General features: G+C 41.8%; 1 protein-coding gene across 1 annotated transcript in view; it reads left to right on the forward strand.

Moving 5' to 3' along the window:
- Window positions 1–27184, forward strand: part of mmp17a (matrix metallopeptidase 17a) — a 198326-nt gene that overhangs the window by 122919 nt on the left and 48223 nt on the right. The window contains exon 5 of the mRNA XM_074691085.1: window positions 7888–8174. Coding sequence (XP_074547186.1) covers window positions 7888–8174 — 287 coding nt within the window. The remainder of the gene's footprint in view (window positions 1–7887; window positions 8175–27184) is intronic.

Genomic DNA, 27184 nt, shown 5'->3' on the forward strand with positions numbered 1-27184 from the left:
AAGACTGTTGGTGCTTGGATTCATAGTTAGAACTTGCCCTCTCATAAACCCTAATAAATTTTGAACTTGAGGTTTTGTTGTGGAAAGTCTTTAAGCTTGTTATTTATAAAAGTGCGATCACAAGCTCTGAGTGATATGACAGCCAGCAGAGTGTCAAACTGCTGTGAATGAACAGACTGAGTTACAGAGTGAAGCGTGCCCCCTATGTTGGGATAATAGGACAGGTTTGTGTGTTTCAGCAGCCTCTTGCACTTGTTCCTGATGAGCATATTTTTTTGGACTGTGGGAGGAAGCTGGAGTACCTTGAGAGGACCCATGTTTGCATGGGGAGAACATGCAAACTCCACACAGAGAGGCCTCCCTGGTCGAACTGGGGTTCTAGCTGGTGACCCTCATAGGGCACGGTCACACTGGCCATCCAAACCGTGTATGACCAGCGGTTGCACTACTCGTAAATTAACAGGACTTTAGCAGGTATCACACACGCCTGCCTACGTCATTGTGAAGCATCTGTTTACATGAAGTGCGATCTCATCAGGGTCAGCACAATGAGACACAGAGAGCACTGCTACAACTTTAGAGACTTTTTGACTTATGGCGAGTTGTTTTCACCCGACACAGCCCTCTAACACCCCTGCTTTGTTTAAAATGATTGTCAAGAGATGCGCTCGCGGTGATCATACGTTATGGATCACACGCGCCACCTGCATGTTTGTGCTCATGCATGAAGTAAACCGTGCCGAAGCCCACCTGTCCAAAGCGTGCCAAAGCAGAGAAGTGAATCGTGCTCAAACATGGCACAGTTGCCATTCCTAACATGCTTCAGGGCTGAAGCGTGCTTAGGCACGGCACGGTTTGCCAGTGTGACCGTGTCCTTACTGAGGCAGCAGTGTCACCATGCAGCCCAGCAAATTTTTTTTTTATGGTTTATTATTGTTTATTTTACTTTCTTTTTACTATTTTTTTTAAATCGAAGTAAAGATATATTCTGTTTTCTTCCCTAGAGGTGTAACAGTACATGTATCCATGCCGAACCGCTCCATAAGGCCGTTCGGTTCGGTACAGCGCTGTATTCGAACGAGTACAGTAAGTTTACGTTAGCCGCTGCACATGGCTCTTTAATATTCACGTGAGTACTCGTCTATGATTGGCTGAGCAGGGAAGGCGTTTTAATATTCATGAGGAAAGTGGTCTGTGATTCGTGCTTTGCAATCATGTGCATATCATGTGAACGTGACGTCTCACGGTGAGCCAATCAGAAGATGAATATCAAAGAGCTTCCGTAGCCACAGGAGCTTGTGTCTGAATTGTGCATCATGCCTGCTGCTAACGACCAACCGGAGCTTGAAGAGCCTCCCCCCTCACTGTATAATGACAAGTTTTTGGTTTAATAAACATGCTAAACAAGCAAATGGTTTTGCGTTGTTTCATACTGTACTGAAAATGTACAGAACCGTGACCCTAAAATCAAGGTACGTACCGAACCGTGATTTTTGTGTACCGTTACACCCTTACTCTTCCCTAAAACCAGGGTTCTCAGCTTTTTTATCCCACAGACCCCTTTCAGGAGTGACATTTTTCCAGGAAACCCTTTCATCATCTTAGCATTGATTGGCTTAGTATTATTACATTGTAATACTGTACTTTGTAGTTATTTGGAGCCACAGATCAATACATTTTGTACTTTTTACTTTCAAATTCATTTCAAAAACTTTGATAAAACGTTGGCTCTGAGGTGGGGTTTTTTTTTTTTTTTTTATTGTTTCCAGTGAAGTGGTGAATGTGTCACCATCAAATCAGATTTGATACCATGGCACAAAACTAAACCTAACTGAGGTACTGGAAAAAAAAAGAGATTCTCCAACAGATCCCAGTTTGCTGACTTGCTTTTTAGTGATACAGCACATTTTTACAATTGTTTTTAAATTATTCCACAGACCCCCAAGATATGGTTTGTGGACCCCTGGGGGATCTGGGACCCTACTTAAAGAATCATCACTCTAAAAGCACATTATTTTTTATTTTATTTTATTTTATTTTTTAAGATTTGCACTGATTTCCAAGTGTAAAGCTGGAGTTGAAAGACAGTGGTTTCTCAAGACACATTGGTGTTCCAGTTAAATTCATCTTTAAGCATTCACTGTGGCGCTCACTGTGGGGCTCTCTGTGGGGCTCAGTGTGGCATTGGCTGCAGCAGAGGTGGTGTACCTGAAACTGGCTCATTACCACAATGTTAGCTTTTAACTCAAAGTGAAAAATCATCCCAGACATGGCTCATATCTGGAAAAACTCAACAATTGGGACACTCATAGGTCAAGGTACCGCTGTATCATTATCAATCTGAAAGGCGCTCTGAGACCTACAACATGTAAAAACAACACTGACATTCAGCAGCAAAGCACTAAAGCAGCAGCAGGTGCTGTGAGGACTGTGTGCTGCCCTGGGAGTCCCTCTCAGGCGCTCCGAACCATCTGGAGCTTGTTGAGGTTCAGTGCAGCCTGACAAGAAGTCACCACCCAGAGCTGTAAACCAGGCTCCAAGTATGCCTTTGTAATGTTAGGAGAAACAAAATCTCACTGTGGAAGGGGGTGGTATGTGTGTGTCGCTGAATCATGTAAATCTAAGTATTCTAATTCAAAGGACTCTAAAGTTTGACTCATAGTAAAGCCAAGACATTCCGTGCCACAGGGTTCAGGGTTAGCAATCTTCATATGTCTGCTTAAAAAACATCAATTGAGTTCTTCTTTATTTAAGTTTCAATATCTCTATTCATGTTTATTTCAATAAAAAAAGGTTTTCACAAGCTTTCAGTTTTGCCATCCTTGAATTTTGCTGTCCCACACAAACAGCCTCATGTCATCCACATGCTTATAAACTTTGAACATAAGGCTGTTTTTTTTTTAGCTTTTTTGTAATGGGAACATATTTGTAGGGTGAGGAAAAGAAGACATCAGCTGCTGTGTCAGGGATGGAAACGTGTCTGTGTGATCGCTCTGAGTTCTGCTCGCCTGCAGAAAACACAGAAACTTGAGGACCCGTCATTCTCATGGAGAACAAACCCTGATTGTGACTAAAGTTAGAAATGTAGAAGATAAAGCCGTGGGGAGTTGTCAGAGATATTTCTGCATTAGGAGAGTCTCTGCCTTTTACTGTCTCTGCTCACTTTGTCTCTTATTAGAGAAGCGTCTCTGTTTTCAGACTAATTCTGTCTCCCTCTTCCTCATTATTTCGTCTTCCTTTATTTTTCTGCAGATGTGACACATACAGGGTGCTTTTCTGTAATAGTTTTATCTTGTGAGATTAATAACACAAACACAAACAGTATCTTTGAGTCTGGTAAGTGCTGACTAACATTGAGCCCACATGGAAACCTACTTCCACTGGCGGTGCACTGTGTTTCTGTCTGACACGCCGTCAGCCATCCACCCTCACCTCCAGGGCTTGAATTATAACTCTAAGGTCTGTGAGCTGTTTGTGAGTGTGAGATTTCACTTCTAAAGCCCTATGTTAAAGCTGTCAGGGTGGTCACAGAGTATAAAAGCCAGAGAAGCGATCTTTCTGTCCACCTCCTCAGCTTGACACTAAAAGTAATATTGGATGAATGTGTAGCTTGTTGTGCTTTATTTAGCTGCTAAATCCCCAGTGGTGTTAAAACCAGAAGTAAGAGAAAGTTACAGAACCAAGAAGAAACGATGAATTAACCATTGCATCCCTCATTATGAACTCCTGCTGCACCTACACAAGCCCAGACATCGTATGCTAGTTAAAGAGGGGGGGGCGTCTGTGGCGGAGCAGCCTCAGTGAGAGATGAGTCACCAGTACTTACTGAGATGTTCTTAATCATGAAGAATTCAAGAAGTTAAAACAAACGTCAAGCAAATTATTTTTTCAACAGAAACTTGGCTTTCAAGATGCCAGCTCCAACAAAGACAAAATGAGGACGACGGTGGCGTCGCAGGAAGACTGTAGCTCCCAAAGTGAAACAGAGTTTCAGAACCTTTCAGTGACCCACGTGTGTATTCTGATCGGCATGGTCTGACCTACCTCTGACAGACCCACAGCAGGTGCAGGTTGTTTCCAATGAGCAAACACAATGACAGTAAATGTGGTTTTAGCAATGTTAGGGAAGGTTTGTAGACACACTGTGAAGAGCAAGAGCTGAAAAATGTTTGATGTCTCTCATAGTTTAAGAAAAACTTTACAGTTACCTTGTTTTGTCAGAAATACAGCTATAGATAATAAGTGCATGGTGGTAACAATGCAGTCCAAAAAATTACGATGTCCTTTTTTTTTTTTCCATTATGCCTTTGGATATCAAACTACGGTGATATGGTAATAAATCATAGGAAAAAATGAATATTTGTCTAGAATATAACAGAATAGAGTGTACTTAATCTCTAAAAGGAAATTCAGAATCATTGCAGCAATACAAGAAAGAACATAGTGCAAAGCATTCAAAAATATATAGAGAGAATAATATAATCAGTGCCACCTAGAAAAAAAAATTCCATCAGAGATGACAGCTCGTCCATCATTGTCCAGTTCAGCCAGCCTCCACCTCCACAGGGTCCAGGACTGAGCCTCCCCAGCAGTCTGTTCAGTCTCTGTCTCCTGGATCCTGTCTGCTCACAGCAGGTGAAGCTCTTCCAATGTGGCGTTGGTGTCTGATGTTAGCTCTGTTAGCCATGTCTGTGAATAGCATGATGTTACTCTACCCTCTGGTATTCCCTCTGTTGCTGGGTTAGCACAGCTGGCTCGTCCATCTTATTGGAGATAGATCTTATATTTCCATAACCATGGATAGAAGGTTCACCGCAGCACCAGCACGTCCTCCTTGTCTCCTCCTCTGCTCACAGAGAACTCAGCACAGATTAGCATTGACAGGCTGATAACAGGCTGCCAACACGTGAAACCTCATGTGTAAACAGTAGCCAGGGTTACATGAGGAGTTTTTCATATTTTCGAATGGAGTCTTTCCGAATTACTTTTCCGAAAACACTAGTATACATGGAAAGGAATATTCCAATCTCTGGTCTACATGTGCCGCTATAATCAAACAGAATAGTCAATGGGGCATGCGCAGAAAAACGTAAACATCACGAGATTTATCAGGGCTGGAGGACGACAGTTTGTTTATCACGGTGTTGCAATACTCTGTATTGCGAGTTTGTCGTCCGTCCAGTCTTGATATTATGTTCATTTCTTTCAAAGTCTGGCTCAAAAACAAACTTTCCGCAGCAGTCCAGTGCTGACGGCTCGCCGCCATTTTTAAAGTTGAGGAACGTCTCTAGTTGCGTCTTAATTCATATCTGAGCATGTGCTGAAAGAACGTACCCTGACAACTTTCCATTTGAGTGGATACATGATACCTCAATTGGTTTGGGGAAAGGAATATTCCACCCCTGTGAAACCGATTAAATGTCCATTCGGATTGGTTCTTTTCTTTCAGAATGAGGTGTATACAAAGGTTAAATTTTTTCCGTTTGAGCAAATAAACCAAATGCAAGCGGAATATTTGTGTCCATGTATACGTGGCTAATGCAACCATAGTTATACGTAGGATTTCTGGAAACACGGGAGCATAAAAAATGTAAAACACCACTGAAAGCACAACCGGTTTGGTGTCACTGACCACCAAATGATACATCATAAGAAATGACAGACTCCAAATATGAAGAGAACCAAAAAGAGAAGGAAAAAAAAGACAAAAACATCAACAAAGAGAAAACTGCTGCTAAAATGTCCTTTTGGGAGCCAAAATGCATGCTAAAGGGCTGTACTAGGAGCCAAACATGTTATAGTCCTTTTTGGGAAGAAACACATGTTAAAGTAGCCCATTAGGAGCTAATAATTGCTTAACTAGTCTCCTGGGTTGCAGAACACACTTAACTGTCTTCTTAAAAACATGCAGTTACTTAGTACTTAGTGCCTTCTTCAGTGGTATGTGCTCTTTGTCCTTTCTCGCTCCTGGCCTTCTTATGGTCTTATTGGCTAGCTATGTAATTGAAAATGAACAGAATTGGATCTAAAATCAAAAAAGTAAATTTCTGTCACTTCTGTGTATTGAGCAGAAAAGCACAGAGAGTTAGTAATCTTGTTGAAATGCAGGAGCTTTGCTGCCTCCTTGCTCCTTTCTGTTGGTTTAACATATTGTAATGATCCTTAGTTTCCTGTGCATCCCTGACTTTAATGAAATCTTTAGGTGAAGTGGTCATCTTGCCCCCAGTGGTAAAAGCTTTCTCTGAATCCTAACAGCCTTACTGGCATCAGAAGTGTTGTTTGTGCTTAATGCTAGCGCTTCATTCATCAGTTGGATTCAGTTGATCTACTTATGCTGTTACGCTGCCCTGCCCAGCGCGCCATCTGTGTTTGAGATCCTCGTGGATCCACTGGATTCCTCAGCTTAGCGGTCCTGTTTATGGCTCAGTGATAAAATGTAATTCAGATCTCAGCTCACTGAAATCAACGTAATGAATGTACGCTGCTGAAAATCAAGCCAAACAACCAGTCGAACAGAAACACAGCGTGCCACCCCCTGAGTAAGAGAGAATTAATTGATAAGCCTGTTTATCCGCTGATACTGAGAAGTCACTGCTCAGCTGGATTCACCTCCAGCTCTTCATACACAGTGTACTCTCCCTGCTGCTGACTGAACCCTCTGAGCTTTTATTCTCCATCCTGTCTTTAATTTCCGCTGCCGCTCAAATTGCAGCATACATGAGACCTGCACGTGGATTGACGGGTGATATTTTTACAAGTGCAAGAATTGATATTTTAGCAGCATGGTTGTTTTGCAGACTGTGATATTCAGAGGTTATGAGTGTACCTTAAAGCTTAAGACTAGCTTTAAGGTCAGGCAGCGGGAATCGATGTTTGAATCAATACTTATATGTGTGCTGAATGTTTGGATTGAGCTACAGTGTCGCTTCATTACAGGAAAGTCACAACATTGGAAACAGACTGAAAACTGTCGATAGTACCCAGTGGCCACATGGTGTGCAGCTGAGCATGACGACTTAGACATAGTGATGCTTCCTATGGCCTAAGAGGCTGTTTCCTCCGTAAAGGAGGCAAGTATGTTCTGTAGAAACAAAGAAGAAAGCCCCGGTGACTGGGAGGTGGAGGAGAAGAAAGAACAGGAAAGGGAAGGAAGTAAAGTCAGGATTGAGTCGACTAACCTAGCTCGACATCCGAGTACTGCTCTGTTTATTCTTGTCCTGTTTCTACTGGAGCCGAGGGAAGGAAATAGCTTGAGAGATGACATGGTGATGAGAGGAGGAAGAAATGAAATGTGGAATCAAGGGAGAGGAGGGAAAAGATAAAAATAATCTCTTCAAATGCACATTGTACTCTCAAGTTATTATCAATACATGGGAGCAGCAGGAGCACCTAGCCATGAAATGCAAAAAGTGATGGAATCACATCAAATATGAAAACAAAAGTTGTTTCTCGTTTGTTGTTTACCAGCACCTAACTTTTCTTCCCCCCTCTTTCCCTCGTGCTCTGCATCCTCGCTTCCTCACTCCCTCCTCTTCTTGTCTCCTCTCCATCTTCGTGTTGGAGTTTGTCACCCATATACTGTTCCTCTCTCGTCGTCTCCTCCCTCACATTTCACCTCCTGTAACCTCCCCTCCTGTAATTCTCCTTTTACTCTGCTCTTGTTTCTTGTCAATCACCATTTCCCTCCTTTCATTCTGCTTTGCTCTCTTCTCTTGTCTCAACTTTTACTTTGTTCTTCTGTCAAGTCTCACTTCTTCTTCCTTCATCAGCCACCTCTTCACTGCTCTCCTTTCTCCTTGGCTCATCTCCCCGATGGCCTTCTTTCCCTCCTCTTCTCTCTTCTTCGTGCATGTAAGATATTTATATCTCACTTTCTTCTTCCCCCAGAGTGAGGACCTTCCCAAAGGATTCAGCCTTGCTTGGCAGGGACACCGTAAGAGCCCTGATGTACTACGCTTTGAAGGTCTGGAGCGACATCGCACCACTTAATTTCCACGAGGTGGCAGGAAGTGATGCAGATATCCAGATCGACTTCACAAAGGCCGACCACAATGATGGATACCCCTTTGACGGACCAGGGGGCACCGTGGCTCACGCGTTTTTCCCTGGAGAGAGGTTCACAGCTGGGGATACACACTTTGATGATGACGAGGCCTGGACCTTCAGATCTCCAGGTAATGCTCAGTTTGATCTGCTGGGATAAATTCAGGAACATGATTGTGAAAACGCGAGCAGCACGGACTGAAATAGTCTTTTTTCATCTTTATCCTCAAGCAGAAAAGTTGTTTTTGATTGATCCAAACAGAATTCAAACTCATTTAAAAACCAAAGAGAGACTGTTTTTCCCTCTTAACTCATATCTTAGCTACATTCAATGGTTTCTCAGCTACCTTTGTCAATAAAAAATAAACAAAAGACTTAACATCCATCCATTGTTTAGCTTCCTATTCCAGCTTCTGTTTTACTTTTTCACTTTCTACAATTTATTGACAGCCCTTTTGACTGTTGTACTCACTGTTTTGTGCTGTTTACTTTATGCTAATAACTCAGTCGTTTTGAGCTAATGGTCTATTTTTTTTTAACACTCTTAAGCCAACAGTTCAAACATTTTCCCTCTAAGCTGACAGATACTGTTTTCCATTTTTTACCAAACTCTCCATTATCCATTATAGTGTTGCTTTAGTCAACGAAAATTATGACTAAATATCAACGTCAACGAACCTTTATCACGTGACGGAAACGGGAGGAGACGGGACATGAATGGTGGTCATGTGACTAAAACTATAATTAAATGTATAATGTAATATTGTTGACGAATAAAAACGGGACTGAATGTGGTTTACAAGATGAAAACTCTGCTAATATACGTCTTTATTTTCGTTAACCAAAACGAGATGGGACGTAATGTCATTGCGTTATTTAGTATCACTTTTATCTCGTATTATTTCCATTTCCTGGGTCGCAGTTCAGCGGCTGTTTCAAATCAGAGCATCTTCCGTGTCTGGAATTGAATGTATTCTTGAGTCTAAAAGGTAACAATAATATAATAATAAACTATCCATGTGTGATTTGTAAAATGGATGACTTAGAGAAAATTTTGGTTACATCTACTCCATACTGAGTACTTGTACTAAATTAAATGGGTTAAAGGATAAGTTTGGTTTATACAGCTTTTACATTGTTTATAGAATGAAGTAGAACAAAATACTCACCCAGAAGGCTTTCCTGATCCAAGCAGTGCTTTAGGAGATATTTAGATCCTAAATCGTGCAGTGGACGTCTGTATAATGGGATCTATCTGGGCATAGACAGCGCTGCTCCTAAAACTGCATTAATCGTCCAAAAACTCATGTTTTTCACCAATATTCCATCATGGTCCGCTCCGAGATAGTCCTCTGCTGCAGTCTGTGTCACTCCAGACAGCGCTGTGTGGCTGTATGCGCAGTACTTTGAGGGGCAAGCGTAAACAAAGTCTTGGTGAGTTCAGAGGTCAGTATAGCCACACAGCGCTGTCTGGAGTGACACAGACTGCAGCAGAGGACTAACCTCATCAGTTTTCATTGACTAAAACCATACAAAAATAATCATGGATAATTCTGACTACAATAAGACTAAAATGCTCAGACTTTTCGTCAACTGAAACTTGACTTGACTAAAAGGAGTATAAATGTGACTAAAACTAATAAAAACTAAAATAATAGTTTGACACAAAGACTAGACTAAAACTAAAATTAAAACAGGTCGCCAAAAACAACACTAATTCATTTTCCCCTTTAACTTTTCTGTTACTGATCATACTCTCTGAGAACTATTGACACATTTCTTATAAGGGACACAGAATTCAACTAGTCTTGATTGATTTTCAGAAATGTTAATGATGGATTACTCAGTCAAGACCCAAGAACAGTCTTTGTCAAAGTCATGTTTTTCACAGCAACACAATGTATATAACTGACAGTATTGAACAGCTTCAGCTCATATAAAAGCGTATTTAAAAAGTGAATATAAATCAGGCTCATACAAACAACTGCCAGAGACGTTTCAATCAATCAAGCAAGTCTCAAACTTCAGAATGTGGGTTTTCTGCAACAAGAGAACTGAACAGAAAAGTATGTCTCACAGTGACTCTCAGTTTCCAGTTTTCTACCAATTTGTGTGTATTGAGAAAAGTAAGCATGTCCACATGGTCAAGTATCAGTTGTGAGCTCAGTCAGGTCATGATCAGTCCACTGTGTGTCGAAGCTGAGGCAGATATTGGCATGTGACTGGCACGCCAAGAGGGACACGGTTGGGTGTGGAAACACAAACAGGATCAGGCTTTATCAATCCAACCTGTACCAAACTGTACTGATCCAAACAGGACTGCTTGGTGGAAACAGAGCTTAAAGGTGGGGAAGTGTCCTGCATTGGGTTCTTAAAGTGTCTCACCATGCCATTGTTAGCAGCAGTTGTGTTTTGCCCCCCCACAAAAAAAAAGCTTATGAAGTCCCAGCTAAGACCCCATTCACACAATGTTTTACTCCAAACCTCCAAAAAACATAGAGAAAAATATCTGTGTCGACATGGAAATGCTGATGGACTGAAAACTCTGTAGTAAGCATGCCAGGCCTGTAGATGGCGCTATAACTGTCTTGTCCAGAAGCCGCTTTGGGGAGATCTCCACTGAAGTAGAGTTGAGCCGAACATCTGGTGTGTTGGTGAATGTTAAAGTGGACATATCATACTTGTTTCTCCTTTTCACTATGCCAGACTAGGATGCCTGTAAAGCATTTCTGCCCTCAGTACAAGTCATTTAGTTCCTTCATTGCCCCACAATAGCGTTCTCAATATCCTCATTTTAGGTCATTCCGAAGATCTCGCTGAAACGCTCCGTTTGGAGAATGACCTCCAGTAACCTCGCAATGTCACAGCCCTTTGTGCTCTGATTGGTCAGTTCTATCAGAGGGGCGGAGGGGGCAGAGCCAGGGGGCGGTTTTTGCAGCATGGCAGTATTTACAAAATCGCCACATTGAATGGAGCAGACCGAGCGAGTTTGCTGTTTGCCAAAACTTCACCGTAAGGCATTGATAGCACTAATAAAATGTCAGAGTGTAGGATACGTCCTTTTGTATTGGACCCGAGTCAGACCCGGACGGTTCTGCAGCTCAGGAGGAAGAAAATCCACCTGGACACAGATCATCTCAGGACGCTTCAGTGTGGTGAGTCAAACCGGTACTGTAACATGTAGAGTTTATACGTTTATACTCGGCTCTTGGTGGGTGTATCCCTCGGTGGCGGTTGTGTGACTAACTGACATCACAGAGGAGGAGCTGCTTTATCAGATTACTCCAATAAAAAGAAAGGATCCTCGTGTCATCACAACATTTGAAATCTCGTGGCCAAATGGCAATGACCTATTTTCAGAGGCATCAAATCTCGTTCTAGGATATCAGAAAAAATACAATGTCTCATTTTTTGAAAATTCAGGGGGTGAAAGGTCTTGTTTTCAAATTTATTATATTATATGTAAGTATTAAATCAGGGATCAGCATGATATGTCCCCTTTAATAGCAAAAGTGTAGCAACAGATGCTCATTTTGTTAACGACAGTTAACAGATTCAGCAGACTGAGCAGCACAAGCACAACATGGTAGACCACGATGACTGTAACAACGATACTGTTGGACTGTCTACGGGCATGCAGTAATGACGTCAGTATTTCCACTGAAAATGCCGGCTTACTGTTTACATGGCAATGATGGCATTTCAGGAAAATCCACTCCGGAGTTTTCAAAAGTTTGTGTTTTAGGTCGGTCATGTAAATGGCCCAAAAGTGTCTCCAGTAGCAGCAGCCCCTTTAGCCAGTTCTTGATTGATTCACATGAAAAATGCTTTATATTTAAAACAACTCACAGGTGACTGAATACAGTATTAGACCAAATGCAGCTTGTGCCTTTTAATACTGAATCAAAACCCAAACTGCATGTTTGGGCAAGTTCTTAGCAATCATTGAATCAGTAATCGATTAACTGTCAATATTCCTAGACGATTCTCTGCTAACTGTTTCAACCTTTTAGCTAATCATGCTACTTTTTGCTTCCTTTGAGATAATGGTTTGTCAGTTTGCTTTGTTCAAACTAGCTGTCTCTCCCATTATAATGTTAATGTTTATATTTGTTATTGAACTATTTAGCCTTTAAGCTAGCCTTTCTAAAAGTTTATCTTTGCTTCACGCTAACCGTCATATTTTCACTTTTTTTTAATGTTACCGTTCATCTTTTTGCCTTAGTTTACCTCACCAATACTCACTACTGGAAGCTAACTGTTTCCTCTTTTAGCTTTCTCACTCAGCACAATGTATCAACCATTTTTACTTGTAGCTATTACAGGTTAGCTTTGTGGTTATTGTAACTTCCTTGAAGACAAGCCTCACACAAATCTGTGATTGTAAACTGAACTTATTGTTTGTTTTTTGGTTTTTACCTTAGTTTAGCTTGGCTAACCCGGGGCTACTTCTGCAACCCAAGAGTTGCCTTGGAGCGTAAATAACTGCCTTGGGTGATACTCTAGTAGCAGAAAACCATCTGCAGCGAGGCTTTTGGTGATTCAGATAATTGTAGTGAGCCGGACATGCTGACAGCCCCAGTGTCTGCAAATTAAAGATTTTTGACATTCTGAATACCAGCCTCAGCACCCAGGACATTTTTTTCTTCATTTGCTGGAGTATTGCTGGGAGCTCAAAGGAATAATGACTAAGTCGATGAACTTTTAAAAATATTCAACACAAAAAATCCTTAGAGCTCGTCGCTCAGAGTGGCTGGCTTGGTTACGGTTTCTCAGTTGGCCTCTTAACTCTGACTCACTGTTTGTGAGGTAAATCGTTGTGTTTTGGACTGCTGGTTTGACACAAAGAGCGCTTTAAAAAGTGCCTCATTAAAGCTTTTTTTAGACTGTCCCCCCGCCCATCAGTGCTTTCTTTAATGATAACACCATTCATAACTCCACAGTATTGTGCACACAGATACATTTTGTTTCCTGCCCCCCCTCCTGAAGGCAGAGGAGGTTCGACAGAGCAGCGAGGGCTGTCAGGTTGGCTCATTCTGTTATCCTGAACGATCAGGCCAAATGTCTTTCATCAAACAGATTTCAAAGAGTGTGATTACCCACAGAGGGAGATCTGCGTGTCTGAAATGACAACGGGATGGCGGCGGCTTGAAATGGAATTCAATCAGCTCTGCCAATCAGAAATAGAGATGCTGATGTTGGGACTATTAGAGATCTATTATTAGACAGGCCTGGAAAACATGCCACAGCGCTTTGTGTTTGCTTTGGTGACCCGCAGGTTTTCACTGAGTCATTCTTTCACCCTCGTACATCCATGCGCTCTCTGCAGACGTCGTCGCCGTTCAGTCCTTCTCTTTGCACTCCTGCTGAACCGTCTGTGTGCTTGTTATCTGATGTATGATTGTGGACTTGCAGAGACTTTGCTGAGTTTGAGTTCACTGCGGTTCAACTGAAATTACTGGTGACACAACAGAACCATTTATCAAAACGTGACCAAGTCATCACGTTCTGATAAGAAGCTCATCATCCCAACACTCCCCTCTGTCCTTTTCTTTTCTTTCTTTCTTTTTTTTAAGGAGGGAGGAAGGGAGGTGACAAGCAAGAAAGGGCATAGGAGCATTACAGGACCACTCATCCGAATGAAACGAGCGGATGGAGTGATCAAGTCGCACTGAATGCATCGCCAGGCAGAGGCTGTCTCGGTGCGGTCACACGAATGACAGCATAAATCATTCACTCTCCTTTTCTCCAACTTGCTTTCTTTTCTCTTCCTCTCATATGGATGACTAAACCTAAAATGACCTTCCTCTCTTGTCTGCTCAACGCCTCTGTTCATACCTCCCTTTTAAAAGATAAATGGACATGGATAAATGGAGATGTATGAGAAGTATTTGGCCAGAATATTTCTCAAAAGTTTTCAAACTGATTTAAACTAACAGGTTTAGCATGAGGAGTCATACTTTACCTTGAAAACCTGATAGGATGGAGGACAATCTTCCAGTAAAGTCATCACTGGATGATGAGATCTGATATTTGATAAAGCAGCAGAAAGGTTTGCTCCAGGAGTGTCCTGAGGGTTTAATCCAGAGTGACCAATCTAAAACTGAATTGACATTTTGGGGCACTGGATTGCTCAGTTTGCAGAGCAAGCACTCAATGTGCTGAGGCTGAGTCCTTATCCAGACTGCCTGGGTTTATCTCTGCCCCTTTGCAGCGTGTCATCCCCCTTTGAAAGATTTTTTAATTAAAAATGAAACGATCTTTAAAGAGGAGGGAGGAGGGGAGCAGTGAAATGGTGGGATGTTCATTAGATCTGGCAGTGAAGTCTACAAATTCACATCAACAAAAAAAACACTCTTGTTTTCAGCTTTAAATTGTTGGTTGTTTGGAGTAAGTGGGAGATATGTTTGGTTAAGAATAAGAGAAGGTTATATTGTCTAGGTAATGGTTTTTCTGTGGCTCAGTGGTTGATGTAGTGACATCATCCATTTGTTTGTGATACAGAGTTTTGAAGCCTATCGCAGACAGCTGCAGGGTCCCTGCCTGTCAGTCACATCAGCCATACCCTAAAAGGTTAACACCTTTCATAGTAAAAAATTACACAAAAATCCCCCTGTACAGTTGGCTGTAGGATTATAATCTGAGGACTAATCACAGTGTCATGGTTATCACTGTTACTATGTGTTCATTCGTCAAGGTAAATTTGTTACTGGTTTGGAGGAAAATCAAGTATACTGGCCCGCCCTCTCTAACCACTGGCTCAGCAACATTTTGGTTGATTTGAAGAATAAATTTAAAACAATTAACTTTCCTAATGAAGCCAAGAAACTGTTGAAATGCAAAAGGAATTTATTAAAACAGATTTTCTATTTCGTGGAGTTCTTACTTCTCCTCAAATGGACTTTTATAGACCCATGTGGATTATACTATTATATATGTATTTTTATTTTTTACTCTTACTCATAAACCTTATTTTAAAATGATGAAGAGAAGCTTAAGCAATACTAAGTGATCTCCCAATGCTGAAAAAAATGAGCATATCTCTTGTTGATTTAAATACCAGAAGAGAGCACACATTCCTTACTACAAATAAAACGCTTGTCTTGTTCATTTTAAGTGTCATCAAACAGTCCTTATTTAATTATAATTGTACTTGTATACTTTTATTTCATTTATTGCACTGTGGCTTTAAAGTGATACTCCGGGATGGAACAAGTTGGGTCCTATCACAAGGTTTAGGGCAGAAATTACCCCTACAGCAGTGTTTTTGTGCAGCAGAAGCCCAGAGCACTCACACCAAACACCCCCTCCCTGCTCCTCTGCCGGTTTCCTCTGCACTCAGACGGGGCCATATTTTACTTGACCAAAAACACAAATAAACGGACTCCCACTGAAAAAATCTGATATGGGTCTGCATTCACACTTTATTTAGAGAATTTTCAGCGCGTTACTTTCACACAAAAACACCGCTAAATAAGGCTCTAGTTCTCATCGTGTCTCTTCGTCCAGGCAGACTACCTGTGTTTGTTTATATCTGGCACGCCATGCACACGGACTAATACACTAAGTGGCGAGCGCCTCGTAGCCAGCTGTGGCTCTGCAGCGGAGGTAGCGCAGTTTTACGACACGATGAGAACTAGAGCCTTATTTAGCGGTGTTTTTGTGTGAAAGTGATGCACTGAAAATTCTCTAAATAAAGCATGAATGCAGACCAATATCAGATTTTTTCGGTGGGAGTCCGTATTATGTGTTTTTGGTCAAGTAAAATATGGCCCTGTCTGAGTGCAGAGGAAACCGGCAGAGGAGCAGGGAGGGGGTGTTTGGTGTGAGCACTCTGGGCTTCTGCTGCACAAAAACACTGCTGTAGGGGTAATTTCTGCCCTAAACCTTGTGATAGGACCCAACTTGTTCCATCCCGGAGTATCACTTTAAGGTTGACAGTGATGTAAAGGTGTCACGTTAGTTCGATGGTCTTTTTTCCTTCATTGATAAAAGGTCATTAAAGGCATCACAACGAGCTGCAGAAGATTTCCTGAGCTCTTTCTTCCACACAGCCCTCCGGTTTGATTGTGTTAAGATTGTAGTTAACACTGTTGAGGTTTAACAGTTCAAAGAGATAGCTAGCAGGTGACAGCATTACACGACCTTATCTTTTCTATACTCAACTTATTTATCTGCACATGTCAGCATTTTCAGCAGATTTGGGAACAGACTAAATTATTATCTTCTTTGTATCCCAGCCAGCTACAGCGGTTTTGTCAGTGTGACTGAAATGCCCCTGCCTCTTGTTTAATATTTTCTGTCATTCTCCATCAACTGTTCACTGATTTTCTTTTGTTAACATTTTTTGTGGGCTTGCCACCTTTTGAAAGAAAACTGGAGGTTTTCAAAATATTTTACCTGTAAAGTGAATGAGAAAAGCCTACGCCTCAATCCATGTTCAGTTGCTCAGTGGGACGTTTTTAGCACACTGGGGGAGAAGGGGGAGAGACAGTGGTGGTGAATTTGATCTATTGCACATGCCCAAGCACGGCCAGAGGGAAAGACATGAAACGCTCCCTGAATCAGTCAAAATTAACTTGATATTTGTGTTAAAATTGCCTGTTTGTCTGAATTTACTTGCATATGCAAGTCAAGTCAAAACACACAAGTGGCGTTTGGCTGCGTCACTCACAGCGTGGCTGCGTCATTAGGCCTTTCGGAGCAGTGGGGGCGGGGTTTACCTCGAACTGATGTGGGTTCCAAAATAACGCGTCGTATCACGCTAAGCCAGTGTAGCGTTGCTCTGGGCTGGGTACCGTTTTTTTAATGCACTGACTGAAATGCTTCAGGAGAACGGAGTATCAAAACATGCCTTGTCTTTCCAAGCCAAGTTTTCAAAGGGTTAATCTCATGATCAAGATCTGTTAATGCCACCGGTGATTTTCTGTAACGTTAGTGGTTGTGGTGTGCTGGCTGCTGCAAACTTAGCAGCTCTACCACTGTTTTATAGGGACTTTTCAGACCCCTCTACTGTTTTTTTTTTTGTGTGTGTGTGGAAAAAAAGCAGCTACCGGCAAATCTAGTGACTTTTCTGGAGTTTGGAAACTGATGTGAAGCATATAATGATCTCGAGCACGGGCTGACTGTCACCACGGGGCCCCTCCCTTATCCAAAACACTCAGACCCCGTTTACACGACAACGTTTCATCTGAAAACGCTAAAATGTTGTGAAAACACAGTGAAAAAAATCTGCGTTTACACGGAAACGCTGATGGACTGAAAACGCTGTAGTAAACATGCCAGGCCTGTAGGTGGTGCTATAACTGTCTTGTCCAGAAGCAGCTTTTGGGAGATCTCCACTGAAGTAGAGTTGAGACGGTCATCTGGTGTATTGGTGAATGCTAAGTTAAAAAAGGGGAGCAACAGATGCTCATTTTGTTGAAAGACATTCAGCAGATTGAGCAGCACAAGCACAACATGGTAGTTTGCGACGATCCTAACGGTACTGTTGTACTGTTGAATGCACGCGCGCGAGGCAGAGTGTGACGTCAGTGTTTCCACTGAAAACGCCGGCTTACTGTTTACATAGCAATGGTGTCGGGAGCGTTTCAGAAAAATCTCACTCTGGAGGCCGTTTTTAAAAGTTTGCGTTTTAGGTCGTCTGAAACGCTGTTTCCGTTTAAACGCTAAGCTGAAATGCAACAAAACGTTTGCGTTTTACCCTAAACCGTTGTCGTGTAGACGGCCCCTCAAACAAGTCCTCCCTACTACTGCAGCAGTTTCTCCCAAAGCGGTCACACAGGCCGTACGTACCGTGCCTGAACAGGCTTCAACCCAAAGCCCAGTTTGTTTGGCCAGTGTGACCGCAAGTGTTCCGGGATCAGGCACGTTCCACTTCTCTGCTTTGGCACGCTTCAGAGGTGAGCTGTTTAGCGTGCTACACTCGATGCAAAACCACATGGACAGTATGTATGATCCATGAAAGCCTGAGAGACGTCTGTTTGCACATGAGTCGTCCTTACACTTGTGTCTTTAGGCAATTTTTGGTCCCAACCCTGGATAAAGGAGACGAGTATTTTGACTTTTTTTTCACATCAGCAGAATAAGGTTTATTTACAGTTATAAACACATTCAAGGTGCATTCAGTATTGACTGACCTGTCACTTGTTTGCAACTGTTCTGTTGCACTGGAAATTATTTCTTGTTTATTATTATAAGAAAACTGCTCAGAGTGGGAAAAGGCTACGGCTGAAGAATAAGATTCAAGATTTGTACCTTAATGTGGAGTGTCATTTTCTTTTCTCTTAAGATGACATTGTGTATTGGGCTGCACAATGTTGAACGGTTAGCGCTGCAGCCTCACAGCAAGAACGTCACCGGTTCGATTCCCAGCTTGGCCAGTGGGCCTTTCTGTGTGGAGTTTGCATGTTCTCCCCGTGCACGCGTGGGTTCTCTCAGGGTACTTCAGCTGCAAAATCTAAATTGTCTGTAGGTGTGAATGAATGGTTTTCTGTCTCTGTGTCAGCCCTGTGATTGACTGGCAACCAGTCCAGGGTGTACCCCGCCTCTCGCCCAATGACAGCTGAGATAGGCTCCAGCCACCCGCGACCCTGAACAGGATAAGCGCAGGGGCGTATTTAGTAGTTTGGGGGCCCAAGGCAAACCCAGTCAATGGGGCCCTCCATGTCCTTGTAACTCATCTTCCTCAGAGCTGGACTGGCCTTCCCTGGGTCCACTGTCTCTTTCTGAGAAACAAGGCATGAGTCAGTGCTAATCTTGTACATGGTAACTTAACGCAACTAAATGCATTTCCTCAAGTTCTGTACTTTAGTTTGATTTTGTAAAAAGTGAATCCATCATTTAGTCCACTTTGTCCTGGATTTGAAATCTTTTATGGTCAATTGACAGCTTATTTGTCCCATAGTGGGGAATTTACAGAGTAACAGGAACAAACAAGAAAGTATGTAGTGAAAAACATTACTATAGGTAAATATTGAAAAAAATAATTTAGTAAAGAAAAAATATGTAAATATCAAGCACAACATAAAACTGAAAATCTACTGAAAGAGGTGATATTTACAGTTACCATACTTTTTGGTACTATTATTTTAAAGTCAATGTATTTTTATTTGACCCCCTGTCCAGTGAGTTATGTACCAAAAAATAGATTTTGTACAATAATGTTTATCACCAACTCAAAAAGTTTGATTTTGAGAAAATGATCCTGTTTCCTGGGCTAGATAAAGTCCTTAAAATCCTAAAAGTCTGATATGTTTATCTCAGATCTCAGAGCAACTTTGGTTTTTTCCGACTTGGTTGAAAATAAGAAAAAAAAATGGGGGAAAAAAAGTTTTTTTTATCACTTTCTTCCTGAATCAAATTTTCAGATGTGTTGTAACATGGAATAACCCGTTGAATAAGAAGGGAGGGGGAGTACCCAAAACAATCATTCAAGATTAAGTCTTTTGATGTATTTTGAAGCATGTGAAGTAAGATTTAGAAAAAAGAAATGCGTTCAATTGAAGAGAACTTCATAAATCAGTTTTTAAGAGATGCTTTGGGGGCCCCTGGGAATCCTGGGGCCCCAGGCAACTGCCTGTGTTTGCCTAATTGTAGCTACGCCCCTGGATAAGCGGTTGAGAAAACAAATTAATGAATGACATTGCTAAAATGGCTTAGAAAAAAGTAGTGTTGAGGAACCGGTATCGGTACCAGTATCATAAATTTCTAAACCCAGCCCTAAGTAGCTCTTATGTCTCGTGATAGGCATGTCACTTTAGGTAGGTGTTGAGCTGGAGTAACTTTGTTTTTGTTCCGTGCAGGTTGAGCCAAAAACAATGTACCAGTGTGATATCTGTTTTTGTGAGTAAGAACAGAAACACTTGATGTATCAGGGCCTTTAAAATAAAAAAAAAGCATGAAGTTTCAAATAGTGGTTGATAGTAAAACCGGTTAACCTCTACTGCACAGTGTGTGGTGATAGAGAAATGAACGACCAGACCCTGTCCACTTTTGAACCAGGCAGATTTATTTTTGCCGTAAAAACAGCTCCTTGTCTTGCTGTCTTTTACGTTTTCAGTGCCTCTGCAGCCAGGCTCTTGTGATGTGTCAGGGAGCTAAAGTTTTTAACACACTTATTTAGTTTTTATTTAACAGGTTGTTTCCTTTGGGTCCAAATCCCTTTTTCAAGGAAAACCTGCTCAAGACTGTCAGCAGCGAGAGAACACAAATTTACAGACACATGGGCTCCATATTTTTAGAGCAGGGTTTCCACTTTGGCAAGACAGTGAATGCCAAATTGCTACAGATGGGGTGAGCATGTCCTGCAACGGTCATTACCTGCCAACAAAAAACAAAAAACAATGAACTGGTGACAGGGTTGTGGGCAGCCAGGGCTCAAGCTGCCAAGGAGACAGGAACTCAAGCTACTGGAGCTTAAATTACTGAAAGGTTCCTGCTGGTTCTTAAAGAAAGATGCCAGAGCATACAGCACACAGCACACAGAGCTGGTCACAGAGCCCATGCTCAACACCTCTTCACTGCCAAAATCACCCACAGCCGATGTGTGAGCACCAGAGGAGCAGGTGGCCTGGAGGAACACAACAAGTCAGAATTGTTAAAATGGCCTTCAGATATTCCAGATCTCAATCCAATCAGGAGATGGTCTAATCTGCTGTTTAATCAAGCCCCACCTCTCAGTGTACTAAATTAAAGGAATCTGATGCTACACTGCAAAAACTGAAATATTATCAAGTGTTTTTGTCTTATTCTAAGTAAAAATGGTATTGTTATACTTGATATGAGCCACATTCAGCTGATCAGTCCAGAACAATGTTGTGTTTCAAGTTATTTAAAGATAAAAAGTGAGGTCTGAATTGCTTGTGGCAAGTTGAAAAATTAATCCGCCAATGGAACAAGAAAAATGTGCGAGCCAATTTGCTTGAAACTAGAGTAATGTCTTAAAGCAAGTAACTTTTTCTCTTATTTCATTGGCAGATTCTTTTTTAACTTGTCACAAGCAATCCAGACCTTGTTTTTGTCTTTAAATAACTTGAAACAAGACATTTTTCTGGACTGGTCAGGTGAATGTGGCTCATATTAAGATCAAAAAGACCTTTTTTTATGGTAATAAGACAAAAACACTCGATAAGATGTCATTTTTTTGCAATAGTGGGTGGAGTACACGTCCACAGAGGGGCCTGTACAGTATTAGACTGGTTGTCATGGCATCATAAAGACTGAACAGTGTACAGTTAGTGTCTTCAGCTGTTCAGCATATTTTAAACAGTCTGTATGTTTGCATAATCTCATCTCTCCTGAATCCTAAACACCCATTTATAAAGAGCTCCATCTGGAAGCTTTATGTCTGCTGATGGAAATTCATGATGCATTTTTCACATCCACTGCAGCTCCGACAGTCTTTTGCAACCTGTTTATCACACATGATAATACGGGAATGAAAATTCAAGTTGTCGAGCAGCCCTGCTGAGCATTTGATGTCTGTTTTTTACTTCTGCTTTTATAGAACTGCAGAAAGCACCTGAGCAGGGCAAAGGGAATTGTTACTGCCAGGCTGTAGATAAAGCCCCAGAAGACGAGAGTTGAAGGGCTGCCAAAAAATCTGTGATATGTGTGAATGCAATGACTGTTTCTCTGATTTCAAATGAAGTCTTTTTCCTTCCAGAAGCAACCAAATTGCATGACTTGGCAGCTTGTACCTTTTCCTAACTGCACCTCTTTTTCATCTCACACTCAGACTTTCCAAATAAAATAATTCCTGGATGAAAGGTAAATCCATGACAGAACCTGACAGGAATACGTCCTTAAGAGCTGGAGGCGAACAGAGAAAAGCACGGAGCATTGTTTGAATCAGCAGAACCAGCAATCCGAGTGATTTTGCCACACAGCTGTAATAACAGTATTCCTTTACACCTTGTGATTTCCACAGTTATGTGTGTATTATCTTGTGCAATGTACTGGAGAAAGAGAGCTCAGTTACAGTGTGTGCACACTGAGCTCCAGTGCTTTATTTGCTGTTGATGCGTTCTGAGAAGGGTTTTTGTTTGTGGGCCATTCCCAGAGGGAATTCTTTGAGACAAGCATCCAAACACACCACACTGATTTTGGTACACTAATTGTGTTTTTCAATGACACATTTTAAGAGTTATTACATAAAGGAATACATGTGTAAAACTTTTGAGAAGTTACGTGTCCTATTTGAGACCCAGATGTGTTAATGTGCACACTCTCCCACCAAGCGGTTCAGTTCGGTTTGTCTCAGTATGGTATGCACATTGTAGCGTTTCCTTTGATTAAATTGAGACAGGTCACCAAATTACCGACCCGTACTGTCCCACTTTTTGGTACGTTTCTGTCAGGGTGCCAGACATACTGATCTGACCCCAGAAGGTGGAGCTAGAAACACTGCAGTCTGTTGATTGGTTGAAAGAATCGTCACTTCCTGTGCAACAGCTGTCATTAACATGTTTTGGTCCAAAAAGCCAATAAATCAAGCACAGCAGCATTGTTTCCAGGCTCTCATAGCCCCTCTGTTCAGAATGCTCTGATTTAGTGGGCGTGTCCTTTGTATGTAAATGAGCCACCACTGATACCGCCCCGCTCTTCCACGTCATTAAGAGCGGCGCCACGAGCTTCGAGTGCACAAGTTGTAAAAAACAGCAAATTTCATTTACTGTAACATTACAGGCTAAAACAACAGGCTAACCGCAGCTAAAGTTAGCCTCCTGAAGCTAACAGAGGGACAGGGTGACACTGAGGGAAAGCTCTTCCATCTGCTCCACAGCACACACCATTTAAAATACTCACATTTCCAGGGTCCCAGGTTTGTTGGTGGATGGTTGTAATCTTTGCACAACATGGGACCTTTAAATCTCCAGTTGACTTCCTGAGTATAACTTTTTTATTTGTTTGGAAAATTGGTGTCACCAAACAGCCTGAAACTGCTGTCCAAACTAAATTGTGTCATGCTTTTCCTCCTCATTTGATCTATCAGCAGAGTACACTGTGTCCTGCTGTCATGCCAACAGACCATTACGTAGCTGATGCAGCCGTCAGCATCCGGCTTACATGTCGCCTACCAAGAAGGGCATAGTTGACTGTGGAGACGCAAACAGGATCGGGCTTTACCAATAGAGATTTTCATCAATAAAGGTCCGTAAAAAGACAAACACAGCTTGCAAATACAGATATATTTCTGTCATCGTACAGCTGTGTGTCCCTGAGGATGTGGAAGCAAAAAGACCTTGCATTATCAGCACAGTCCACTTTCTGTAAAAACAAACCAGTTTTCACGAGGCAATCTTAATCATTCTTTTTAAGTTACCCACTGACAGGAGTGATTTGTAAGGAAAACCATCAAGATGAAAATAAAGTTAGAACTACACTTGAAAACTGCTTTTTCGTTGGTGTAACAAGCTGCCTGCCACAATGTTAATTTATCATTTTAATATTATCATACAGTTTGGATTCAGCCACACATCCAAAGATTAGCATCATGGGCTGAGCAACCTAAGCTGTGAGGTCATACCTGTACCCATGGCGTCTGCCACAGTTGAGGCTTTTTTTTTACATTTGTATTAATCACTTTAGGTCTGACTGTTTCCAAAACATAAACCCACTGCATAAAGCAAAAACGGTGTTAAGCTACAACTTAGAAGCTCTTTGTTGTAACCACAGCTGCAGGACTTCCAGAACTGCCACAGTTTGACATTCTGGACGCACAGTGGTGGAAAAAAGTTTTAGGACTCCCAGGGCACTTTTGAAAGAATAACTCTGATGTCCTCAAGTGAAATTTCTTTTAGTGTAGTCACAGCCTAACCTTGCAGAGCAGATGGACCTGCCTGATTCAGTTTCTGAACTCCTGCAGATCCATCTTGCCAGGCTCCATTGATCAATGAATTCACTCGGCTAAATTCTAATCGGCCCAATCAGGGAAGAGAGGCGGGAGCTGTGGGAGCAGACGTGACGTCAGCAGACTTTCATACTTGTTACGTCAAACCGTGGCTTGATGTGGATTGGTTTGTGGTGAGTGTGTTAATCAGAACGGCCGTCCAATCACCAGCTGCAGATTTTTTTTAAAGTCCCGCCTCTGAAAACAAATCGGAAGAGCTGCTACCCAGGTGTACTTGTGAAATAATTCCGTGGCAGATATATGAAACTGTCTGTATGGCGTGTCAGGTTACCAAACAAATCCTAAAAAAGCCATTGAAAACTTTTAATGTATTGGTTCCAATGAAAAGCATGCAAAATATTGAGTATCTGGGTCATTTTGGCACCAGAGATCCACTAATGAAGGCTGTGCTTTTTATTTAACATTTTTGTTGCTGTGCTTCATCTCTGCATAAAGCCAGCACATTTGAAAGTTTATCTAAAACAAGGTCCCAACGCAGGACACAGGCCTAGAGATCAGTTAGCTGAAAGCTGAAAGGTGTTACAAAACTGTTATCAACTGAATAAATGTGTTTCTCGTCTACAGACTGTCACAGCCTCTGCATGTAAAAAAAAAAAAAAAAAAAAAAAAAAAACACTTTTGTAAATAAAGTAACTCATCCTCAGTCTTCACTTTGGCTCCTTGAAGGAAAATTTGCTTTGTCTGAGTCGTTGTGACTCAGATGGACAAAGCAGTGCGTGGTATCTCTTTACTGATTTTTGTCCCGCATGTGTTGGTTGTATTGTCTGACAGAACACCTCATCCTGCTGTTGATGAGCTGTCCAACGTGTCGCTCACAGTGAATGTAAATAACAGCAGAGCTGTTAATCGTCTGGTCTGACACCAGCTGTGGCTGCTCTCACAGATATGAAAAGAAAGGAACAGTCGATGGTGTGGCAGATGGTCTGATTTATTCTTCTGGAATATATGTAGACGCCAATATTGATTTCTCTCTGTTTTATGAGCAGCTCTTTGCATTGGTCAAACATTTTGTCAGTGACCCAATTCCACATTAACAGTTTAGCTTTTATTCACAGGGAGGTCTGCAGAAACATCCGGCACCCTGTGATGCATCCAACTCATGTTTTAAACTGAACTTTAACCTAAGAGGTGGAGCTTCAAGGACACATCCATGCGTTGAGTGTGTGTGTATGTGTGTGTGTGTGTCTCAGTGTGGCTGTGTGTCCCATCTGGTGAGTCAGTGATGGGGCCGGGACCTGTGTGGATCTCCCTCCTTTGTTTTGCGCTGTCAGGGCTGTGAGCCATATGCTACAGGACAGCAGCTCAATCTGCTCCAATTAGACCTCCCAGCAGGCAGCAGCGGCGGCGGCAGCGGTGGTGGTGGCAGGACAAGCAGAGGATGCTGTAGCGCAGCCTGAGTTTGTGTGTTTGAGTAGACGGTGACAGAAGGAGGGGGGGTGCGGTAACAGCTGCAAAGATGTAGGCTTGGTTGATGTGAGGAGGCCAGTGTGGGAGGGAGCAGTCAGAGGTGTCCTCATTAATGTGACTGTAATTTGTTTTGTGTGCTGGAGTATTCAAACCATTAAGGTACTGTAACACACTCTACTGAAGACATGTTTACTGAAGATTATCAACTGCACTAATTAAAGAAACAAACTCAGTAACAACAACAAAAAAAACAGCTATTTGCTACAGGAGGTTTTTAAATGTAGACTTTCAACCATGGACAGACTGGGACTAAGAAACAGCTCTGGACTCTGACTGGGCTGGGCCCACAACAATCGAAGCGCAGAAACTCATCAGAAATCTTTAATATCATTAATTTTCATGTGCAGTGTTGGGCAAATTACATAAAAAAGTAATTAGTTATCGTTACTCTTTACTTTCCCAAAACAGTAATTAAAATAGTAACTTAATTTCTCCTTTATAAATGTAATTAGTAACCAGAGAAAGTAATTATTGCATTTTTTTTTATTTTTTTTTTTGAAGAAAAAAATAAATTTAGCAAAAGTCAGTTTTCAAGCAGGTTTTGCTCTGGGGCACAATGTTAACATATATGTTCTTGTCTTTTCCATCTCTGATGTTGAAGTGGTGTCTGTTTACTTCATTCTCAAAATGATGTTAATGTAGAGCCTGTACTCCCACCCTGAAAACTCCAGTTTTAACCAACAGACCACTCAGCACTTCCTCAGATTAAATCTGCAGCTCCTGTCCTGTGTCTGTCTGAGTGATCCAGGTCAGATAGACCTGACAACTCTCCTGATTTAGGAGGGATTATCCTGCTTTTTAACCCTGTCTTTGGCTCCACTCCTGACTTGTAATTTCTCCAGATTAAAACCTTATTTTTGAATCTGCAGCTCCTGTCATCTCTGATATTTCTTCAAGTCAAAACTTGTCGGCTACTTGTGCCTTACATTCAAACCTCAAAAAGCACCCCCCCTCTCCCTGGAGTTGGTTTGATCCAAAGACGCTGCAGGAGATCCTCTCTGACTGCAGGTTACACAGACACACACAGGTAGCTGTGTGATATTTGTTGATGAAAAGTTTACTTAAGCATCAGCTCTTTGTTAAAGATGTGTCAACATGATTGTTCTCATCATTACTTATGTATCTAACGCTTTTCCACATTTTGTTTACAGCTCATCTCTTGTTCCTGGCTGAGTGAGCCAGGTCATATACACAGTAACATGCCTATTTTCATTGTTGGTAACAGTGTTATAACATTTTAAATGTATGTATGTAAATAATTAGATTACCCATTACTGTAAAAAGTGACACAGTTAGTAATGTCGGTACCGTATTTTCCACACTATTAGGCGCACCTAAAAGCCTCCAATATCCTCAAAAGCCGACAGTGCACCTTATAATCTGATGTACTTTATATATGGATCAATATTGATTAATCATGGCTACTGTAGTAGTTGACGAAGTAATAGCGGTGAGAACTGATGAGAGGAATTCCTGTAAGTGCTAACGTTAGCTCACAGGCTGGCCTGGGCTTCTTCTCTTGTTTATTGTTAAAGGAACACAGCACCCCCCATAGGTCTGGCATGTGAACTGATCTCTGGAAACGGCTTTTGTTGACGGCAGAAACGGCTTCGTCTTTATAGTGTGCTTTTTTTGAAAACAGCACAGAAAATAGTCGGATAGAAAAATGTGCCTGTCCGTGTGGATGTTGTCTGTGTTTGACTGACTTACTGACTGTTTTGTTGACATTCCCTTAAGCGCAGCTCCATCTAGTGGATGCAT

The sequence above is a fragment of the Halichoeres trimaculatus genome, unplaced genomic scaffold (assembly GCF_033239565.1).
Source record: "Halichoeres trimaculatus isolate MK-OKI-2021-1 unplaced genomic scaffold, fHalTri1.1 fHalTri1_scaffold_16, whole genome shotgun sequence".
NCBI lineage: Eukaryota > Metazoa > Chordata > Actinopteri > Labriformes > Labridae > Halichoeres > Halichoeres trimaculatus.